The following is a 21,776-nucleotide window of genomic DNA, read 5'->3' on the forward strand; positions in this document are numbered from 1 at the left end:
TGAAAAGTGAAACCGTTCAATAGCATTCATTATCAATGACCTATAACTGGCACAGGAACACAAATCATATTAATTAAAATTTAGAGAATTCGAAGAATGATTCAAATGAATTTGTTAAGTTTCTTGTGTAATGTTTTGGCCATTGAAAATAAGACAGCAAAGTGTGTACATGATTATTTGAGATGCAGAACTGTAATTTTGGCCATTTCCTCCTGAATTGCAATGGCATTTTGAAGATATTGGTATTGGGTAATTGTGATAAAGTTTTTGAAAGTTATCCCTGTGTGCAATAACCTCCATGACATGATGCTGACAATGTGTGGTGTTCCTTGAGTACCTGGATACAAGTAAGCCATGTCAGAGATGTTCTTGAGATGTCTGCATGGCCTTGCTACTTCTAAAAGATTGAAAACATTTGTGCTACTATCTATGACTTCTGACAGCATCTACAAAATCATGCAAAGAACTCCTGAGGATCTGAGAGAACTCTCACCCCACTAGCTAGAGTGGAGCTTTGGGCTGTCTGGGAGAAATAATTTTTTCCCCTGGGGTCAAGGAGGAAGTGTTCTCAACCGGGAGCAGCTGAAGCAGTGTTCACATACCCCCGCTCCTCCTCCCCCGTCTTGTATGTGAGAAGTTTTTTCCCTTCTGCAAAATATATGTATAGTTCTTCTCTTGTTTTATGATGTTATGATGTTGCTCAGACATATTCCACAGTTAGATGTTAGAACTAAGAATACACTTATTTAATTTCGCTAACGACATAGCTGGTTGGGTAATATAGAGCAAAACTTGCCCATGCTCAATATACATTGAAGTATTTAGAGGCATCAGAGAAGCAGTCGTAAGTCATTAATACTTCAGAGTCCAATTCTGTTCCTCTTTAAGTCAATGGAATTTTTGCCATTAATGACAGTCCTTTATGAAAATGTTATTTAAAAAAAAATTACTATATTTCTAGTGATATCCACCAATTCCCTTTCTACAGTTGGTCTCTGTATTAGAAGGAGTTGCCCTTTTTGAACATGTTTCCTAAACGGCTTAATTAGAATATGAAAAATAGCCAGTTATGAAAATGTAATATATAAAATACTCCTCCCTTTCTCTCCTATCACAGTATGTAAGAAAATGCATGAATTTACGTAAGGGACTTTTTACCACCTAAAATGATCAAATATTTCAAAAACCTTTTCTTATTTATACACCTTTAAAATTCCTGTTTCTGGCCCCAATCTATTAAATGAGATTTTCCATGCACTCATTTGCTTACAATTATTTTAACAATACACAAAGCTCTGTAATAAAAAGGCTTGTGTTTCTGGAACTTCTCCTGTGGGTAGATTTGTATGCTGAATGTTTTTTACAGCTGCATTTTTAGCGAGAACTTCTCAACAGTTCTGAAAAACAATTTCAGTGTTCTTTTCCTTTTAAAAGTTGAATAGCAGTGTTTTGGTTTTTAATTTTTTTTAATATACTTTCCTCTTAAGTCTAGATCTTTTTAACAGTATGATATAGTCATCCTCTGAAAAAAATTTAAATTAAAAAAAAATCTCTGAAAATGTAGTTTGTCACTTACACGATGTTCTGTGGACAAAAAGTATTAGATACTACTGAGAAACCTAAAGGTTTCAATGCGTAGAAATGCAAAAATATTTTAATTATTAAATAAAGCTGTGAAAAGTAGAACATTGTATCAAAAAAGTTAATCTGTATGTCATACCTGTATGACCATACTTAACCAAGCAAAACAACCAAAGCAGTTGTTTTTACAAAAAGGCCACATACCACGCCAATTTTTACAAGCAATGTGTTATACATTATTTGGTTTGCATTCAGGCAGAATATAATTGTGTCTCATGTATAGTCATCTAACGTTATAAGAGAAAAATTAAAAGTAAATTAACAGGATTCTATCCTCTATAGAGTCTATAGATTAGTGGTTGTTTCATTTTAGAGAAAACAGAGTAATCTGCCTTGTGTATGTGCACTCTATATTCTGTATATAATAGCGATTAATATTAAGTTTAAAAACAAAAAAACTCTTGGTCCTTGGCTATCTGTTTATGTATGAATCCTATATTTGTGTACATTAATTTACGTAGTGAATTTGCATAGTAAAAGTGGGAAATAATATCCATATGTTCATCTGCATCACCAGATCCGACTGCAGAATAATTTCAACTTCAGAGGAAGGGGTAAAAATCTGGATGTACATGTGTGACTTCAGACTCTTTTGTGTGCTGCCTACTACAACTCAGAGGCCTTTTTTAAAGGGCAACCCTTGAATTAACCTGTTCCATCTTCTTTCATCCATTCAGAAAAAGAAAAGATCATTCAGGATCAGCAGCAGTATGTCTGGTAAAACAGAGTGGCAGTTTCTTAAAGTGTCCCTCAGAGGAGCAGGCCAATATATTATTGAAAATAATTATCTGAAAAATAAAAGGTGTCAGTCTTTTATCATCATTCCCTACTGCCATCATAAAAATGGCCATACTGGGTCAGACCAAATATCCATTTAGCCCAGTATCCTGTCTACCAACAATTGCCAAAGCCAGGTTCTTCAGAGGCAATGAACAGAACAGGTAATCATCAAGTGATCCATACACTATCACCCATTCCTAGCTTCTGGCTAACAGAGGCTAGGGACACCATCCCTGCTCATCCTGGCTAATAGCAATTGATAGACCTATCCTTCATGAATTTATCTAGTTCTTTTTTTGAACGATGTTAATGTCTTGGCCTTCTCAACATGCACTAGCAAGGAGTTCCACAGGTTGACTGTGCATTGTGTGAAGAAATACTTCCTTTTGTTTGTTTTAAACCTGCTACCTATTAATTTCATTTGGTGACTTCTAGTTCTTGTGTTCTGAAAGAGTAAATGATACTTCCTTACGTACTTTCTCCATACCAATCATGATTTTATAGACCTTTATCATATCTCCACTTAGTCTCTTTTTCAAGTCGACATGCTGTTAATAGAACTTGCAAAAGTCCCTTATTAAATTGCATATTTTTGCGTGCGTATGTGGGTATGTATATTTAACAGTGTAAACTAAACAAATCAAACAGTCTTTAGGTGATATATCAACTGACACTTAGGAAAATAATAGTGTATGAATAGTGCTGAGACATCTTTTAACTAGGAGATCAGCTGATCTGTGTATCAGATGGAAAATAAATAATGTCACCTCAGGTAAGAAAATGGGTTTTGCAATTAAAATATATGGTGTTTGTTATTTGATCTTCTGTGGTTTCAGAACAACACTGGAGTAGGATCTTATGCATGAAAATGCATATGGTGACAGCTCTCTTGTATTGATAAAATTGTTTTCAAGATGAAGATGTTCCAAATGTGAATCTTCAACCTCCTCCTCCTCATCATCATTACTGTCGGCATCAACATTGTCATCATCGACAACAGATCTACAGATGCGTTCTGGAGGGACTGTCCTGTGAAATCATAAGATAAATTTTGGCTTAGTTACTAAAGTGTACTAGTAAGCACATTCCATACAAGTTGTTCATTTTAGAGATACTGACTAAGAAGGTTTTTTTTAAAAAGGTTTGGACTTGATCAGCAATGAAAAATAGTTATAAATTACCCCCAAAGTAGTTATTTTTATTTTTAGTTCTATACTGTACTTACTGTCCGTATTAATAGATATATGCTAATTGAAGGTTCAAGTAGACATAATTGATATATTTAAAAAATGAGTTTGTCACAAATGATACTTTGTAACACAGTGTGAATGTTTCTTTTTGCATTGTTACTTAATATAATTACTTACCTTTTATTAAGAAATTCTTGGAATACATTAGTTATTAGATAAATTCTTGTCTTGACAACATGAACAAGATTCTTGGCCCATGAAGCTGCTTTGTGCTGTTCAGGCAATGCAAACCAGCTGAAAAAGTGCCCTAAAGGAGCACTTGAGGATTCCCCTGGCAAAGTTGACAGAAAGTTGGTGTAGCCACTTTGAGATCACCTGCTTCCCTGCTGCATAGGGAGTGTAACAGGGCTGGAGGAGATGTTTCTAGAAAGTGCTGCACTCTGGTAATCCTTGATTGCATGAGCAGGAGTCTGCTCCACACAGCATAAATTAGACCAGCCTTTAGACTGCTACAAGTTATGTCGGCAGCTAGTTTGGGCCTCCGGTCAGCCTTAGTATCAGAAAAGCAGAAAGGTGACTTAAAGCCACCTTTTCCCCCACTTTCCTCTGCTGTGGCAAGCAGAGCACAGCTGTAGCTGGGGATTTGACCCCAAATCTTTAACAAGTTGAGTACTTGGAGAATACTGATACCTCAGAGTTGTACACTTTTTAAAAACAGTATTGAGAGATTTAAACCACACTTCTTTTTTGTATATGGTTTTGGAAAATATTGCAATAGGGAATTCAGGATTCAGTCCCTTCTAACAATATTTAAAATGTATGGTTTATGGAAAATGTAGAGTAGGAAGTTAATATATTTTAAAATCCCTTTTTATATTCTCAGTTAACACAGCAGAATTGGTAAATACCGTATTTTGTTGTTGTTCAGCCTCAGAAAGCTTAATGCCTTCATTTCTGTGATTCCAAATGGTACAAACTTCAATTCATTGTGATCCAAAAATAACTCTCTCAAAGACAGATAAGCTCCATAGAATGACACTGGATCTATTCCATCATTGTTAAGTTTGTTAAAAGAAAGGTAGAGATATTCCAGCCCTGGCTTCATGTGACCAAACACATATCCTGGTATTCTCTCAATCTGGTTTCCTATAAGTACGAGATGCAGTAAAGATTTTGGCAGATAGGAGGGAACGTGATATAACTTATTGTAAGAAAGATCAATAGATTCCAAATTCCTGCATTAAAGGAAACAAAAAGGGACATGTAAATAATACAGTATACTATATAGTTTACATTGGACTCCATACAAAATAACATTCAGTTGGTGGCAAGAAGTCCAGATGCTTAAGTATGGGAAAATATTTTTTCTGTGAGAGAGGTTTCTGTTAATAGAAAGAGATTCATTTTATGGTGTGTGGGCAGAGACATCATTATTTCAGGAAAAAAGATCAGAGTAGCAAAAATGTAAGTCATAACGTCTCATTCAAGAGCTATTCTTACACTTTTGTTGAGAGGGGGAAAAATCTAGTAATATGAGTACAGAGATAGGAAACCCCAGGGACTAATTTGTGCTTGATAAGCATCTCAGATTTGCAATAGACTAGTATGCTAGAGAACACCATTTTTTCTTTACTGTTAACAGCTCTTTTCCCATAGCTCTTATCTAGATGGTTTGCATTTTTTATGACTAATACTCATTGGCCAAGGTGGCACTAAAATGGGCCTGATCCAACAACCCTTACACACGTGAGTAGTCCCATTTGCTTCACTTAATTCAGTGTCCCATTGACACTGAGATAAAGTTTGATTTTAAATTTGTCTTCAGTGGGACTGCTTATATGACTAAGTGCTGCAGGATCAGACCTAAGTACCTAAAGATAAGCATCTTTTCTTCAAAAAGTAATATCACCCAGTTACTGTATATCTTTCATGTATTGTCATGACCCTGTCTGTTAACTCTTACTACTTCTTGTGATTTCTGTTTCTTTTTAAAGGTAAGGTAGGGGATGCAGGTGAGCAGAAAATAGCAACCCAGCTTCAGACAGAACTTTATTGTCAGAGATGAGGAGAGGAAAAGTTCTATTTTAATCACCATTTTTAATGTGGATTGACTGATGTGATCAACACCTGTGATTATTTAGCTAATAAGGAATTTGGCTAGGAAGATATGAGATGTACAGTATTTCTTTGTAATACACTGTTTCTTTTTTATTATTGGTATTAATTTTGACTCTGAACAAAACATAATATTTAGCCTTGAGATCAGGGTAGATAAAAAAATATTGGATTTTTTTATTCACATTAAGTACAGGTTTATTTTTTAAAAATAAATCTACTGAAAATTAAATTTGAAATTGACAACTTATGTTAATGCCAGGGCTGTCAATTGATTAAAAAAATTAATCTTAAAAAAAGTAATCACGATTAATCACACTGGTAAACAATAATAGAAAACCAGCATGGAAGTATGTCCTCTTGAATGGTGGCCGAAGAATGAAGGGGCATCTGAATGTTTAGCATATCTGACACGTAAATACCTTGCAACGCCGGCTACAAAAGTGCCATGTGAAGCCTGTTCTCACTTTCAGGTGACATTGTAAACAAGAAGGGGCAGCATTATTGCCTGCAAATTTTAACCAAACTTGTTTGTCTGAGCGATTGGCTGAAGTAGGATTGAGTGGACTTTTAGGCTCTAAAGTTTGACATTGTTTGGGTTTTTTTGAATGGAGTTTTTTTGTACATAATTCTACATTTGTAAGTTCAACTTTCATGATAAAGAGAGTACACTACAGTACTTGTATTAGGTGAATTGAAAAATACTATTTCTTTTGTTTTTTTACAGTGCAAATATTTGTAATCAAAAATAAATATAAAGTGAGCACTGTACACTTTGTATTCTGTGTCGTAATTGAAATAAATATATTTGAAAATGTAGAAAACATCCAAAAATATTTAATACATTTCAATTGGTATTCTATTTTTTAACAGCTTCTGACAGCAGTAGCCTCTTCAGCAGGTGGAGAGAGAATATTTTCTTCATTTCAGTTTCTTCAACTAATTCAGTTCAATGACTAATTCATTCAAAGTTAAGAAGCCAATTGGCAATTAAAAAAGCAGGAAAGATTGTTTTCTCTTCCAGTCTATGAATGTGAGAGGATGAGATCTACTAGTTTTCTCTTCCAGTCTCACTAGATGTGAGAGGATGAGATCTACTAGTTCTAAAATCTTGAAGGACATGGTGACCAGAAACAATCAGTTCATTTAATTATCTACACATAACATTTGCTTTGTTTAATAAATCAGTTAGTTTTAAATACTATAAAAAAAAGTTTTGGTAAATGTTTTTGTCTTATGTATTCTTCACTTTTAAGATAGTTTTATTTAATTAAGGAAAGTAAAATGCTATTTTTGCATTTTAATTGAATTTTAACTTCTATCCAAACAGAAATTGACACAAACTACAATTTAAAAAATTAATCACAGTCTATTAAATAAGAAATGCATTATTTGCCATTTTCTAGCATAATGAAAAATATTAAAATTAAGAATCTGATTAAATATAAGGTAATCCTATATAAAAGTGTGTAGATATAGTGTATCCTCCTGCTGAGCCCCGAAAAAGCACTTAATTTAGTGTAAAGTGTATATTTAGTTGCAAATCAACATATATTAATGGTTACCAATCAATGAGAATCCATCTTTCTTTAAAAAAAAAAAAACCCTAAAAAGTACAAATGCAAAACATGATTCAAATAAGATTAGTAAAAACCAAAGAGTCCAGAATGCTGCAGATTGCTGATTTACATCATGATTAAAATTGGTGATTTAAATAGCTTTGATTTAAATCAATCCACCTTACTTGAGATTTAATTAAATGTTCTCTTGGTTTCTGAGTGGAACTGACCCATGATATCACAATGTTATTTTAAAAGTTATATTATATATTACTTAGATTGTGATAAATTATAATGTGGATAGAAAGGTAATTGAATTTGTTAATGTAAGGGTGATATTATCATGGTATCCATAGATTTTTAAAACAGAGCTTATATATATATATTTTTTGTGGGGATAGGAGGAGCCTCGTTACACGGTACAAATATTACTTTCACAGTAGGGTTTTCTAGTAGTACTGGATAACAAAACAATTAAATCTTAAATTGGTACTTACTCTTGATTAATCCAAGCCAAAGGCGCTATCCTATTTTCTTCTAATTTGTTGTGTTTCAGCACAATTATATTAATATTGCTGGTATGGTTAAAGCAAATTTCTGAAATTTCTTCTATTTGGTTATTTTCCAGATATAGTTCCTACAAGTACATTTGAAAAAGAAAATTTGAAAAACAATATTTACATTTTTTCCTGTTGTGATTTAAAAAGTTAATTTTTAAGTGTCATTGGCCTCTCATGCTAAAACCACTGTTTTCCAGATATCAAAATAATTACCTGAACACATCTGCATAATAAACTCAGTAGTAGTAATTGCATGACTTGATTTTGGAAAAAACATATTTCAAAATTAATATACTTTTCATTTGTGGAAACATATATTACTTTGAAAGACAGATTAATAAAATCATTATTTTTAAAACACCTTTGCATCTTGCTTGCAGTTGCACAATGAGTGTGTGGGTGTATTGAATGCTAAGACTGTTGTAACATAATTCATATTTTCTGGACACAAATTTGCCAAGAGAAAATAAAAATGCTTATTTAGTATAGGAAAGGCATGACAAACTTGCAATAAGAATGAGGTACTAGTTGAGGTATGTGAACAGAGTTGGTCAAAACACAGGATTTCCAGTGCCCAGAGATTTAGATGGATGCTATTTGTGATGGAGTTTGTATAATATGAGTAAATAAGTAAATTTCTGGCAATAGTGACTTTGCAACCAATGACAATATGTCTTGAAACAAATTATTAAGATATAACAATATCATCTGTGCTGTACAGTGGTAGAGGAGTACATACAAAAGAAGAACAGGAACACATCTGGAAAAATAAAGATTTTTACCTCAATAGATGTGGGAAGACCTTGTGGGACAGTTCTAAATTTATTTCTTCCAAGGCGCAAATAAGACAGGCTTTTCAAAGGACGGAGAGCTAAAGGACTGACATTTGCTTCACTAAGTTTATTGCCTTCTAATTCTAGGGTCACCAAGTTCTTTAATTCTGTAGAAAACAAAATAATTGTTAATTAATTTCAATAAAGTAATATAGAATCTTGTACCCTATTAAAACATGAGATGAGTTGTAACAGTTTTTAACATTACTAAAATCCATTCAAAAAATGGGAAAATATAACATTTGCCTGAATGGGTCTTAGCACAGAAAACAATTTTATACTCCCATTTATAGGTTGTAAAATTATTTTTATTTTCAATCATTTGAAAAAATTTCAGCCAATTACTGTACCATGTTCAAAAACTATACTGTAAATAGTTAAATTATGAAAAATGCAACTGAAATGTATTGAGAATACAAAGTTTGTTTACAGCACATTATATAACTTTGTTATTATCCTCCAAGAGAGACATGCAATTTCCATCATATGATTATTGTTATTTTAATATTGTACTTTCAGAATGGGAAAATAAGCAGGTGTAGGGAGCTAATGGCAGCAGAAGGTCCTTAGTAATTCAAGACCTCAGGAGGGTGCATGGAGCAATATATTGGTGCTAACCTTCAGCACAGATGCCCTAAGATCTGTAGGATTCTCCCACAGCACTCCAGTTATTCATTTGTTTAGTGGTCATGTTACTTGCACCCTTTGAAGGTTCACAGGTCCTTGCCCCACCTCAGTGTACTACTATGTGTTGAGAACTCTGCATGGAGTATCCTGTATCCCCCTTCCTAGGGAATGGATATTGTAGACTTGATCTTCCAGATATATTCCAGAAGAACTAAATGTTGGCAACTATATGTAAACAAAAATGATCATTTCATGACAAAAAGTTCTTCATTCTCAATTACAAAATATTGAAGTTCATAAACAAAAATGTTGAATAATTTCATCTAAGCTTTCTTGATGCACAGAGGTCAAAACCTGTTCCCTGTCCCATGAGTATAAAAATATCCGTACTGGTTCTGCTGTACATAATTCAGTAACATTGGGATATAGGGTACATACTCCCTGTGCAGTGCACAGTCCAGTTTCCCTAGGGCACTTGAGCATTAGCACAGACTTTGCTGGGAAAAACACTGACATTCCTCAGAATTACAAGAGAATTCAGATTTTAAAAACTCAAGTTTCATGCAGGTCGTCTTTGTTGCCATACAGACATCTGGAAAAACAGATCTATTTATCAATCTAATGATTACGTTTCTGTTATTTAGCACGTCTCTGCCTCCTCTAGAAACAGAAGATCCTTGAATCTTGCAGTAGTATGCTGCCTTGATTGGCAATGACCAACAAAAATACATTTAGATTCTGACTGGCAAAGATGTGTGCATGTGCTTAACTTTACTCATGAATGTAAAGTTCAACATATGTATAAGTCTTTGCAGGATCAGTCTGTTACTCACATCTAACTTGAATTTTTTCCATCTACAATGGCAGATGAAAATTGGTCTCAGATTCTCCAGATTTTGCTTAATATGCAAATCTCAAAATTCTATTGTGCATTTTGAGTTTCAAATCTAATTTAATTGACTCAATATTCACTTCTTAAATACCTTGTAAACTGTCTTCATCAATAGCATGGAGATGGTTTTCATTTATTTTAAGTTCTTCTAAAGCTGACGGTAATTCAGGAGGAATATGTACTAGTGCGTTTCCATCCATATACAAACGTTTTAACTTTTTCAGGATCTTAATTGGGGGGGGAAAATCAGAATTCAGTTAACAAAATGTAAAATTATATTGTCAAATAACCTAAAATTGTAATTGCCATTTTATTAACCATGTTAATTTTGTTGCTGATGCTGGTAAGTTTAGGACTCATAAAAAGCAGCAGGTTGATAAACTGGAGAACTGGGTCTCATTTACACAGAACAGGTAAAGATTGGGAAGCTGTAGTGTCTCAACACTGTTGTGGAATATCCAGTGTTTTGGTAAGAAAGGAGTTCTTTCTCTAAGTACTTGAACCATTGGCCTTTCAGTATAAACTACCAACAAGGGTGTCAGTTGTGAGGTTATGTTTTGTATATGAACTTCTGTCGCCCAAGAATTGGACTTAGTTCATCAACCTCTTTCATATGCGCCAGCCAGCCACCATCCCAGCCATACTGGATCCCAGTCCTGTTATTAATCCTTAGTAAATCGCCTCTAGGGCTACTGTTCCACTACAGGTCAGCAGACTTTTTGGCTTAGGAGTAGAGGCACGTGGCATTTTCACAGGTTGAGAGTTAAAATGATGTATAAGTTGTAAAGCTTCAGTGTTCTGTTCGTATGAAGAAGAGCTGGTGTGTAAGCTCAAAAGCTTCTCTTTCAACAACAGAAGTTGGTTCAATACAAGATATTACCTCATCCACATTGTCTCTCATACTGTGTGTGTCAATCAGATAAACTATATGGACATCAAGGATTACATAAAAATGATCAGAAAGTCCTTGGTGCCATTATATATGGTAGCGCTTACCCTGGCTGACATTAAACATAGTCTCATCAGTTATCCTGTGGAGCTAAGAGGCAAAAGTCTCCTGCAGGCAAAAGAGTAAATATGGCAGTATACCTTTCAATAGCTGGGGGAAATTTTCCACTGACAGGACACTGAAGGGGGTACAATTTTAAATGAACCCTTTTTGGCTATGACTCATGTTCCTTTTATTCTTTAGTGTGTTTTTTAGATTTTTTTTTGTATGTTTTATAAAATACAAATACAAATTAAGATATTTTATAATAAAATGTCATCTTTTTAAAAAAACTCATATAATAAAAAGGGGGGAAATGTAACTCTGACCTATTTTATTTCACCTAACAGTTGAAATTCTACAACAGAGCCACAAGTGCAATTGTGAGGGGTGTAAGGCCACTGTTCAGTAGGGCATTTAAACCAATGGGACTATATACGTATACGTACTTAAGTGCTTTGCTGGATTGAGGCCAAAATCAGGGTCCAACACTTTTTGCGACTACAGCTTACTATCAGAAGATTTTTAGTATGGACAATCAATGAAGTACTAATAAATAATTCTGATATGTGTATATTGCTAATTAAATAAGTAACATAGATATTCAATCTTTTGCAAAGTTAGTCTTGGAAGACTTCAAAGGCCTATTCTCCATGTAAATGATAAAGGAAATTCCACTTAGTGGCAGTTCTGCTTGTGTGTCAGATGTTCTGTATTTATCTTCCCTGCTATTTTGTTACCTAGATCATTTGTATGAAAATAGGATCTTGTTTTTAGTAGTTTAGTTTATTTCCCAACTTATTCAGAGGATTAATGTTTTTGCAAACAAAAATGTAGGTTTACGCTTTGGTTATTATTGAATTAAACTAAACAAAATCATGTTCTCAAATTCATTTGTACTAAGGGGACAGTGGCACTAATGTCTTTTGTTAGATTACCATAGATGTACAATTACTATCATTATGAAACCATCTTTAGGAGCATAAAAGCATTAGTGTTGGAGAGCTACTGTAATAAGAGAAATCATAAATTAATGTACAGTAGATGGGCTTGAACTTCTGAGGGCATTGATAGTGGAATATAAAGCCTTTCATCTCTAGGTTATTGGCTAGAAATGCAGCTCAGATTGGTATTTAGCATTTATTGGCAGTTAGATGGCCTGTGTGAAATGAGCTGATGGTCACCATCCAGATCGTAACTCAGGTGTGCTTGTAGAGCTTGATCCTGCAACATGCTGAGTATTCTGGCTCTGATCTAGCAAAACACTTAAGTATGTGCCTTAATTAGGCATATAGGTAGTCCCATTGTCAGCAATGGCATTGATCACGTGCTTAAAGGTAAACACGTACTTAAGTACTTTGCTAGATTGGAAATAGAGTGCTCAGCACCTTTCAAGATAAAGGCCATAAAGAAAAACACTGCATTATCTGATGCCAGTTCAGGCACCCTTGTTAGCAGGCTAATGACTGATCAAGTTCTAAAGAAAGAACTTGTCATTCCACGTTAGACAATGAGGCACACTGGTGGGGCAACTTCTGTGTTTTTAGGCATATGAAGAACTTCACTGTGCTGTAAAGCCAGCACCTTTCAAAACCTTCCCTTTCCATACTACTTTTCTTTAAAAGAGAGTCCAAGTACTATGAGGTTTCTAAAAAGGATATAAGAAGCACTTTATGATGATGGAAAAGATATTTTTAAAAATCTCAGTACTGAAGCTGATAAAATACCAGAAAAATATTAATATAATTGTTATTCAGTAAATAACTTTTTCAGTTAATTTTATTCAACTGACTATATAACTGGCTGAAAACTGCAAAAATGATTTATTGAAAATGGCAAAATTTGATTAATCATATATTCATTACATAGGGGTAGATCCCTAGCTAGTGCAAATTGTCATAGCTCCATTGACTCCAGCGGAGCTACAACCATTTACATCAGCTGATGATTTGCCCTATAGTATTCAGCCAGATCTACTTCAAGCACAAATCGGTGACAGAAATGTTAGAAAGAGTATGCATGCTTACTTTGAACGCTTGTGGACCTATGCCTGGAGAAGTAATATTATTTTTACTTAGATCAAGCCTTTCCAAATTAGGGATCCCATTGAACGCTTCATCTGGAATGGAAGTAATGGTATTCCCTAGGACAGATAGTTAAAAATAGATATATCTTAGTGATGTATTGCAGTTTATATGGTCTGAATCAGGTAACTAGGTAATGTACAAGTAAAAATGTATTTATGGAAATAAAGTCAACTGTATGTCTCTTTGTATCTCAACACTAGTAGCATCTAAATTTTGAAAAGCAAATTAGATTGTAGCAACATGGCACTAACGTCTTTTATTAGATTACCATAGATCTAAAATTACTATAATTATGAAACCATCTTTAGGAGCACAAAAGCATTAGTGTTGGAGAGCTAATGTAATAAGAGAAATCATAAATTAATATACAGTAGATGGGCCTGAACTTCTGAGGGCATTGATAATGAAATATAAAACTTTTAATCTCTAGGTTATTGCTTGTTTCTTAGGCTTAGTTTGTTGCATAATTTCTCAGGCTTAGTTGTAAAATGCCTTTAAATTTCTTTCTGTGATAAGAAACTAGTAGTATAAAGCATTTTACATTATAATTTGCTATCATTAAAATTGTGGGTTTTGGAGAGGGCTAAATTTTAATTGGTGAAGAAAATAATATAAAGCAAACATTTTCTTACCTTCAAGCTCTAAGCTTGTTAGCTCTGGATCAGTAATTGGTGGTATTTGTGTAAGTCTGGCATTAATGCAGCTTACTGTGGTGTCAGAAATAGAACATCCTGTTGGCAAAGGAGGAATTTCTGCAGGAGGAACAGGAATTGGGAATCGAGGGGGCATTCTGAAAACATCACCTCGTAAAATATGTTCATCCTCTTCCTCTTCTTCCTCTTCGCTTTTTTGTTGTTTTCTTTCTTGCTCTGGAAGTTCGTTTCCCTTTCTTTTTTCTTCTTCTTCCTTTTCAATTTGTAGCTCTTCCTCTTCATATGCTCTTCTTTTTTCTTCCTCTCTCCTGCTTATTTCCTCCTCTTCTTTCTGATGGGCTTCATAGTCATGTTTTTTTTTCTCCTCCTGACTTTTCTTTTCTTTTCTCTTCCTTTTCTCGTCATCCTTTTTGTGAATTTCCTTTTCTCTCCCTTCAAGTTCTTCCTTCTCTCGTCTGAGTAACTCATCCATTTCAGCCTGGGTACGCAGTGGTTGCAATAGCATTGGGTCACTAGGGTCATTGGGCTCTGGAGAAGCACCAGAAATTTCAGGTGTGTCATCCAGTGAAATATTTAGTACTTAAAATGAGAGTGACCAGGGTAATAAAAGTGAGGGGAAAAAAAGAAAAAGGTTGTATAAGAGGAAATGAGAATGAAGTTAGTGTTAGTAACCATTAAGCCCCGCCCCAAACATTATAAATATTCTAATTATAGAAGAAATAAATTCACATTGAGAATATGATTTTAAAGAATGAAAAATGTATTTCTTATTTATAATCTTAATTATAATATATTATAAATTTGTTACACTAAAATGTTAAATATTTGTTTTGTGGTTCTTGATGAATCTTTACTGTAAAAATGATTCAAATGTCAGTGTATAATACCTTTAGGAGGAAATAATAATATTACAATCATTATGCAAATCCAGCATCTGATGAATTTTACTGAACACAGCTGGTTAGTGGAGAATCCAGATTTTAAGTGAGTATGATGATCAATGGTTAAGCCTTTACAGCAGCTACAACATAGAATAGTTATCTGTATTCTTTTTTGTAAAGGTGTTAATATGATAAATAAGAATGTATCAAAGCAGTTCCAAAAGAATTTGAATATAGGCTTGATTTGGTAGTACATTTTTGAATTATTGCGTTTGTTAATGTTATGTGCCTGGCACAAGGTCCCAAATAGAAAAAAGTGTGCCTGGAGATGGGAGGAGGGTTTACAGTAGCACTAGGTTCTCAGAACCCTTTCCCCCAATGCGGGAGCAGAAGGTAGCTGGTACAGCCCTGGTTAAAGCTGTCTGGAGAGGGGAGGTTGATTGAGCTGTTCTCCCAGGTCCCTGTGAAGTTCAGAGCCATAGTGGAAAGGTTTGGGGACAATGTATACCTTCAAATCAGTGGCACTGCTATGGGTACCTGCGTGGCCCCACAGTATGCCAACATTTTTATGGCTGACTTAGAACAACGCTTCCTCAGCTCTCGTCCCCTAATGCCCCTACTCTACTTGCGCTATACTGATGACATCTTCATCATCTGGACCCATGGAAAAGAAGCCCTTGAGGAATTCCACCATGATTTCAACAATTTCCATCCCACCATCAACCTCAGCCTGGACCAGTCCACACAAGAGATCCACTTCCTGGACACTACAGTGCTAATAAGCGATGGTCACATAAACACCACCCTATACCGGAAACCTACTGACCGCTATTCCTACCTACATGCCTCCAGCTTTCACCCTGACCACACCACACGATCCATTGTCTACAGCCAAGCTCTACGATAAAACCGAATTTGCTCCAACCCCTCAGACAGAGAGAAACACCTACAAGATCTCTGTCAAGCATTCTTACAACTACAGTACCCACCTGCTGAAATGAAGAAACAGATTGACAGAGCCAGAAGAGTACCCAGAAGTCACCTACTACAGGACAGGCCCAACAAAGAAAATAACAGAACGCCACTAGCCATCACCTTCAGCCCCCAACTAAAACCTCTCCAACGCATCATCAAGGATCTACAACCTATCCTGAAGGACGACCCATCACTCTCACAAATCTTGGGAGACAGGCCAGTCCTTGCCTACAGACAGCCCCCCAACCTGAAGCAAATACTCACCAGCAACCACACACCACACAAGAGAACCACTAACCCAGGAACCTATCCTTGCAACGAAGGCCATTGCCAACTGTGCCCACATATCTATTCAGGGGACACCATCACAGGGCCTAATAACATCAGCCACACTATCAGAGGCTCGTTCACCTGCACATCCACCAATGTGATATATGCCATCATGTGCCAGCAATGCCCCTCTGCCATGTACATTGGTCAAACTGGACAGTCTCTACGTAAAAGAATAAATGGACACAAATCAGATGTCAAGAATTATAACGTTCATAAACCAGTCGGAGAACACTTCAATCTTTCTAGTCACTCAATTTCTGATCTCAAAGTGATTATCCTTCAAGAAAAAAACTTCAAAAACAGACTCCAACGAGAGACTGCTGAATTGGAATTAATTTGCAAACTGGATACAATTAACTTAGGCTTGAATAGAGACTGGGAGTGGATGAGTCATTATACTAAATAAAACTATTTCCCCTTGTTTATTCCTCCCCGCCCCCCCCCCTCCACTGTTCCTCAGACGTTCTTGTTAACTCCTCGAAATGTGCTGGAAATGGCCCACCTTGATTATCACTTCAAAAGGTTTTCTGTCCCCCCCTCACCCCACTCTCCTGCTAATAATAGCTCATCTTAAGTGATCACTCTCCTTACAATGTGTATTTTTTCATGGTCTGTGTGTATATAAATCTCCTCACTGTATTTTCCACTTTATGCATCCGATGAAGTGAGCTGTAGCTCACGAAAGCTTATGCTCAAATAAATTGGTTAATCTCTAAGGTGCCACAAGTACTCCTTTTCTTTTTGCGAATACAGACTAACACGGCTGCTACTCTGAAAAGTGGAAAGATTGCACTGCAATTTGTGCATTACATATGCATCTGCACATGCAAACCATGCCAATTTGAATAAATCTAGTATAATTTGTTGCTCTATACATCAATCTTGCTACTAGCTTTACAATCAACTTTCCACCCATGCTCAACCCAGCAGAGATATAGAAAGAAAAAGTGTCACTACTCCTGTCACCGTAAGTACAAAAGTTAAATAGTGTGCATTCTTGTGGGATAAATAATACTTTTATATATGCAAATGTCACCAATCCAGTTTCTCTCCTTTCTTTTCATCATCTGAAACCACAGGGTTGCAGGCTGTTCTTGCTGATATTCTGCCATGTTAACTGCTTCCTCTCACTTGGTCAGCATGAGTACACATTTTTATATGCTCACCGCCCATTGTCTTTGTTTGAGTTCCATCTGCTAAAAGGAGGGCGGACTCAACTACCTTCATAACTTTTTTGATTCTTTATTTTAAAATAGAAATTCTAGTGATAATTTGAAATTAGTGTTACTCAAAAACAATAGTTTTTAAAATTGTATACCCTATTTAAGAGAAAATATTTACTGAACCTTGGAAACTTGTTTTGCTAAAACACATTAACTGGTATTTAGAACATCTTTATTGCTTTGTTACTTTAAAGTCTGATAAGAAATATACTTGGTACTTGTTTCCTAAATGCACAACTAGACTTTCCACCATCAAGTTTAAGTGGAAAAGAGATACAAGGGTCTGATCCTGCTAGGTGGGGACCTTCAGTTGTCCTTTGCTTCCCTGGAAACAATGCAGCATTCTTGCAATAGAAAAGATGCTTTTCAATAGTGAAAAGTTTTGTGGGGGTTCTTCAGTGTGGGGTGATGGATAACTTGGACATTTGGTCACACTATTAAGGTTAATTTTATAGGTAGTATATCCAGGGTTAATAAATGATTAACTGAGGTGCTAATAAATGGTTGGTCAGTTGTCAAAGATGTTAGTGTCCAACAGGTTAATAGATTGCTTGTAACTACCACTTTTTATTGCTTTCTTCTGGTGTGTTTATAACAATTCATAACACATACTACTCGTGTGTCTAATGTGCTTTTATATCATGTCGAAATCATTTATTAACACTTTATAAATGGAACCTTATTTCTTTTTGGTATGTACTGTAAAGGAGTAAAGTTTATGCTTTTATTTCATTAGCTGAAAAAACATAGGGATGATAGTGAGGGGAGGAGAAAACAAAAAAGGGAAAAAATCAATAGAAAATATGGGGCCCTGATCCTTTTCCCATTGCAGGCATAGCATATTTCCATTTGGGAGCAACAAAGAGTTTTACATACCTTTTGGATTTTATTATGGAACATTTTTTGTTGATTCTGTAAAGAAAAACTGAGCTGTACAGCTGCCGTTATTACATAATTTTGAACTTTTCTACTTTCTGTATTTTAAAAAATTGTTTGTTTCAAGAATTCCAAGGCCAGAAGGGACCATTTTGCTTATCTATTCTGACTTCCTGTTAATACAGGCCATAGAATTTCCCCAAAATAATTTCTATAATATATATTTTAGAAAAAGTTAAATATGTATAATAAAATTGCATAAATCATTACTTGTTTTTTTATAGGTTATATCACTTACCCTTTGTCTTTATTTAATGTTTTATTTGAGGTAGTTTTAAAATAGTAAAAATAACAAATAGAAAATTAAATGATGGATAAGAAGATAGTATAGTGTACTGTACCAATATCAGAACAAACTGGGCAGCACTCTCCTTCAGGTATCTCAGTTTTGTGACATGTCAGAGAAAGGCACGTAGTTTCATCACAAATCACTTTTCCTTTTGAACAAAGACAAGTAATGCAAGGTTTGGGGGACCACACAGCTTTATCGTACATAATCATCCCGTTAGCTGTACAATGCCCTTTCTTTCCTAATAAAAGAAAAAGAATTAGGTCAAAAGCAAGAGGTGAATTAAATAATAATTCTTTGATAGCTTAAACTGAAATTAACATTATACAGTTTCATTGTTTAGATCTTGCATATATTTGATATTAATAGTAAATTGGTTGGGGAAGCCAGAGAATATGGCTAATGTTAAAGGCAAATATTTCATTTTACTGGATCTTCAGTAGATGCTTTTCAGCTAATTAATGTTTCAGGTGTTAAATGCTTTTTATTGCTCTTAACCTGAAAGTGAATGAATGATTTCTCTGCAGAATGTATTTAAGTAGAAGAGTCTTAGTTTGGTGCTTGAGTACAGTATGAAGAAAGAATTCTTAAATGTGTGTATTATTCTTTTCTGTAAAAATTACATCAGACATTTTTGATATAATGAGGATATTTCCAATATGTAGATAAAATACTTTAGCTTACAATTTCACTCTGGATATCTGAGTCCTCAATAGTTGATAAGGAACTGAAGAGAACATAAAACATTTCTTTTTAGTATATATTTCTAACGCACCCATCACCATATTCTCTAGGAAGCAAGGGCATCACAATGACTGTCACAAACCTCATCACCTTCCACTCTGAGTGCAAGGAGCATTTCTTTGACCTTGCCTTCTGTAACATAAACACATAGTAACAGGTATATTTCTATTAAAAAAACAAAACAAAAAAACCCACACACTTCCAAACCACGAGACTCCACTGCACATGCATCTCCCTGTGGGGAAAGGATGGGAGAACAAACCATGTGTAACAGATGTGTAGTCATGTTGCTTAATGCATGACTGGAAAGCCTTCAGATTCTATGGTGATGAGCACAGTATAAGAACCTGAACAGAACAGGGCCAAATCCTTACCCATTGAAGTGAAAAGAAGAATGCCCATTGACAACAGCAGAATCAGGATTTAGCCTTAAGTGAGTTTAGTGTTTATTAAAACATGCCAGATTGACAGTTGTAAATAAAAATCCTCTTTCTAAAAAATGGTTTAAACATGGGCAGAATCTATGTCAGCTGCTCTCACATTGCCCTGCCACTGTGTCTCAATCCTGACCTGGTAAGGTCATTAAGGTGGGAGATGGGATGGTATAGTTAATTATCCATGTCCTGTTCAATCTTTGGCCTCTCTGCTTTGCCTAAAGAGGGGACAATTAGCATCAATTCTGATGGTGGCTTTTATGATGTGGACATCTGATGGGAACTGGTTATAGTTTCTATACTTAATCCCTTCCATGTCTGATTGTCTTCATGGAGAGATGTTCCCTGTCTGTGGCAACAGAAGGCTGATGAGAACTTTGCTCTGACCCAGAGCTTCAGATCACCCCTCAGGAAGAATTTTCCAGAATTCTCTGCCTCCAGTAGATAGCCGATTCGTCAGGTTTTAAACCAGACAGTGATTTTTTTCTATGGTTTTGTCCTGAGACAGAACTGGCTATAGTTTTATCTGGTATCACAGATGGGAAACACCATTTTCAAGAGCATGCTGCTCCAGACCTGCTGGTGTGACCTCATATGCACCAGCTGAGGTCATGCCAGTGGGTGTGGAGTGACAGGCTCTTCAAAATGGTGTCCTCAATGCAATGTGCCTCACATGCATTGTGAATTTTGCAAGGTCACATTGGTCAGGGTGGGCCCACGCTGTTTCCAGGTGCGGTATTCTAGGGATGTGGCAGTGGCCAGCCTAGCCTCCAAGCAGCACATGTAGCACGCCGAAGGCAGAATTTTCACAAGATTTTTAACTAAATGTTTCTTCAGTGGCTTTGAGGTTTTTCTCCTCAAAACAGTTAAAATGAAAAAAAATATTTTGGGTTTCTGAGAGTTTGAAAGACAGTACTCTCCTTCTCAGAAATGTCAGTCAGAGACAGCAGGCCAAAGTGAAACCCAGCTGTTAACCAGAGTGGGGGCAAGATCCACCCCAGGATGGTTGAGCAGACCGCATGAAAACTCCTTTTGTTGAGAACAGGCCAGAATCATTGTCATGGAACTGGGGGTAGGTTTTTTTCAAACCAAACATGGGACAGTGTTCTTCTACCAGTTTTTGAATGTTATGATTCCTGATGTCAGGAACCAGTAGGAGAACACTTCAACCTCTCTGGCCACTCAGTAAAAGATTTAAGGGTGGCAATTTTGCAACAGAAAAGCTTCAAAATCAGATTCCAATGAGAAGCTGCTGAGCTTGAATTAATATGTAAACAAGATACCATTAACTTGGGTTTGAATAGAGACTGGGAGTGGCTGGGTCATTACACATATTGAATCTATTTCCCCATGTTAAATATCCTCTCACCTTCTTGTCAACTGTCTAAATGGGCCATCTTGATTATCACTACCAAAGTTTTTTTCTCCTGCTGATAATAGCTCATCTTAATTAATTAGCCTCTTACAGTTTGTATGGCAACTTCCACCTTCTCTGTATGTGTATATATATATATCTTCTTACTATATGTTCCAGTCTATGCATCCGATGAAGTGGGCTGTAGTCCATGAAAGCTTATGCTCTAATAAATTTGTTAGTCTGTAAGGTGCCACAAGTACTCCTGTTATTTTTGCGGATACAGACTAACACGGCTACTACTCTAAACCTACTTATTTTCTGTGGTCAGTCCCCACACAATCCAGACCAAGCAGTGGAGTAGTATAGGTTGAAGTGATTCACATCCTCCTCCCTGGGAGATGGACGTATTTCCACTTCCTATACAACCTCCCTAGTCCCACCGGAGTCATAAAGTGGCTACCCTTTTCCTTATGGAGGCATGCAGGAGTCATGCCTACAGACTTCTTCCTTCCTTCCAGTCTCCCTGGTACGGTAGTCTCCCCCTCACAGCGCCCTTCCTGCCTTTCTCTCAGGAGTTTGGCCCAGGGGACTGGTGAAGGATATTGCTCACAATCAGCAATAAAAGAAAGAGCAAAAACTCTTAAAACCTTTTATAAGAGGTTTTAAGATCCTCTAAACA

The 21,776-nt window shown here is 35.8% G+C and overlaps 2 protein-coding genes across 7 annotated transcripts in view; one reads left to right on the forward strand and one right to left on the reverse strand.

Moving 5' to 3' along the window:
* Window positions 1-21,776, forward strand: part of CENPP (centromere protein P) — a 319,800-nt gene that overhangs the window by 192,469 nt on the left and 105,555 nt on the right. The gene's annotated exons all lie outside the window — the stretch shown is intronic.
* The window catches only part of ECM2 (extracellular matrix protein 2), a 39,501-nt gene continuing 19,351 nt past the window's right edge, over window positions 1,627-21,776 (reverse strand). The window contains exons 3-10 of one of the 4 annotated variants that reach the window (XM_073352349.2): window positions 18,615-18,803; window positions 13,905-14,453; window positions 13,213-13,328; window positions 10,289-10,424; window positions 8,628-8,785; window positions 7,783-7,922; window positions 4,520-4,846; window positions 1,627-3,450 (exon numbers count right to left, since the gene is read on the reverse strand). In XM_073352349.2, coding sequence (XP_073208450.2) covers window positions 3,234-3,450; window positions 4,520-4,846; window positions 7,783-7,922; window positions 8,628-8,785; window positions 10,289-10,424; window positions 13,213-13,328; window positions 13,905-14,453; window positions 18,615-18,803 — 1,832 coding nt within the window. In that variant the 3' untranslated portion in view covers window positions 1,627-3,233. Of the gene's footprint in view, window positions 3,451-4,519; window positions 4,847-7,782; window positions 7,923-8,627; window positions 8,786-10,288; window positions 10,425-13,212; window positions 13,329-13,904; window positions 14,505-18,614; window positions 18,804-21,776 lie in introns of all 4 variants that reach the window. The other 3 variants (XM_073352348.2, XM_073352351.2, XM_073352352.2) reach the window with 3 other exon arrangements.

The sequence above is a fragment of the Lepidochelys kempii genome, chromosome 7 (assembly GCF_965140285.1).
Source record: "Lepidochelys kempii isolate rLepKem1 chromosome 7, rLepKem1.hap1, whole genome shotgun sequence".
In the NCBI taxonomy this organism is placed as follows: Eukaryota; Metazoa; Chordata; order Testudines; family Cheloniidae; genus Lepidochelys; species Lepidochelys kempii.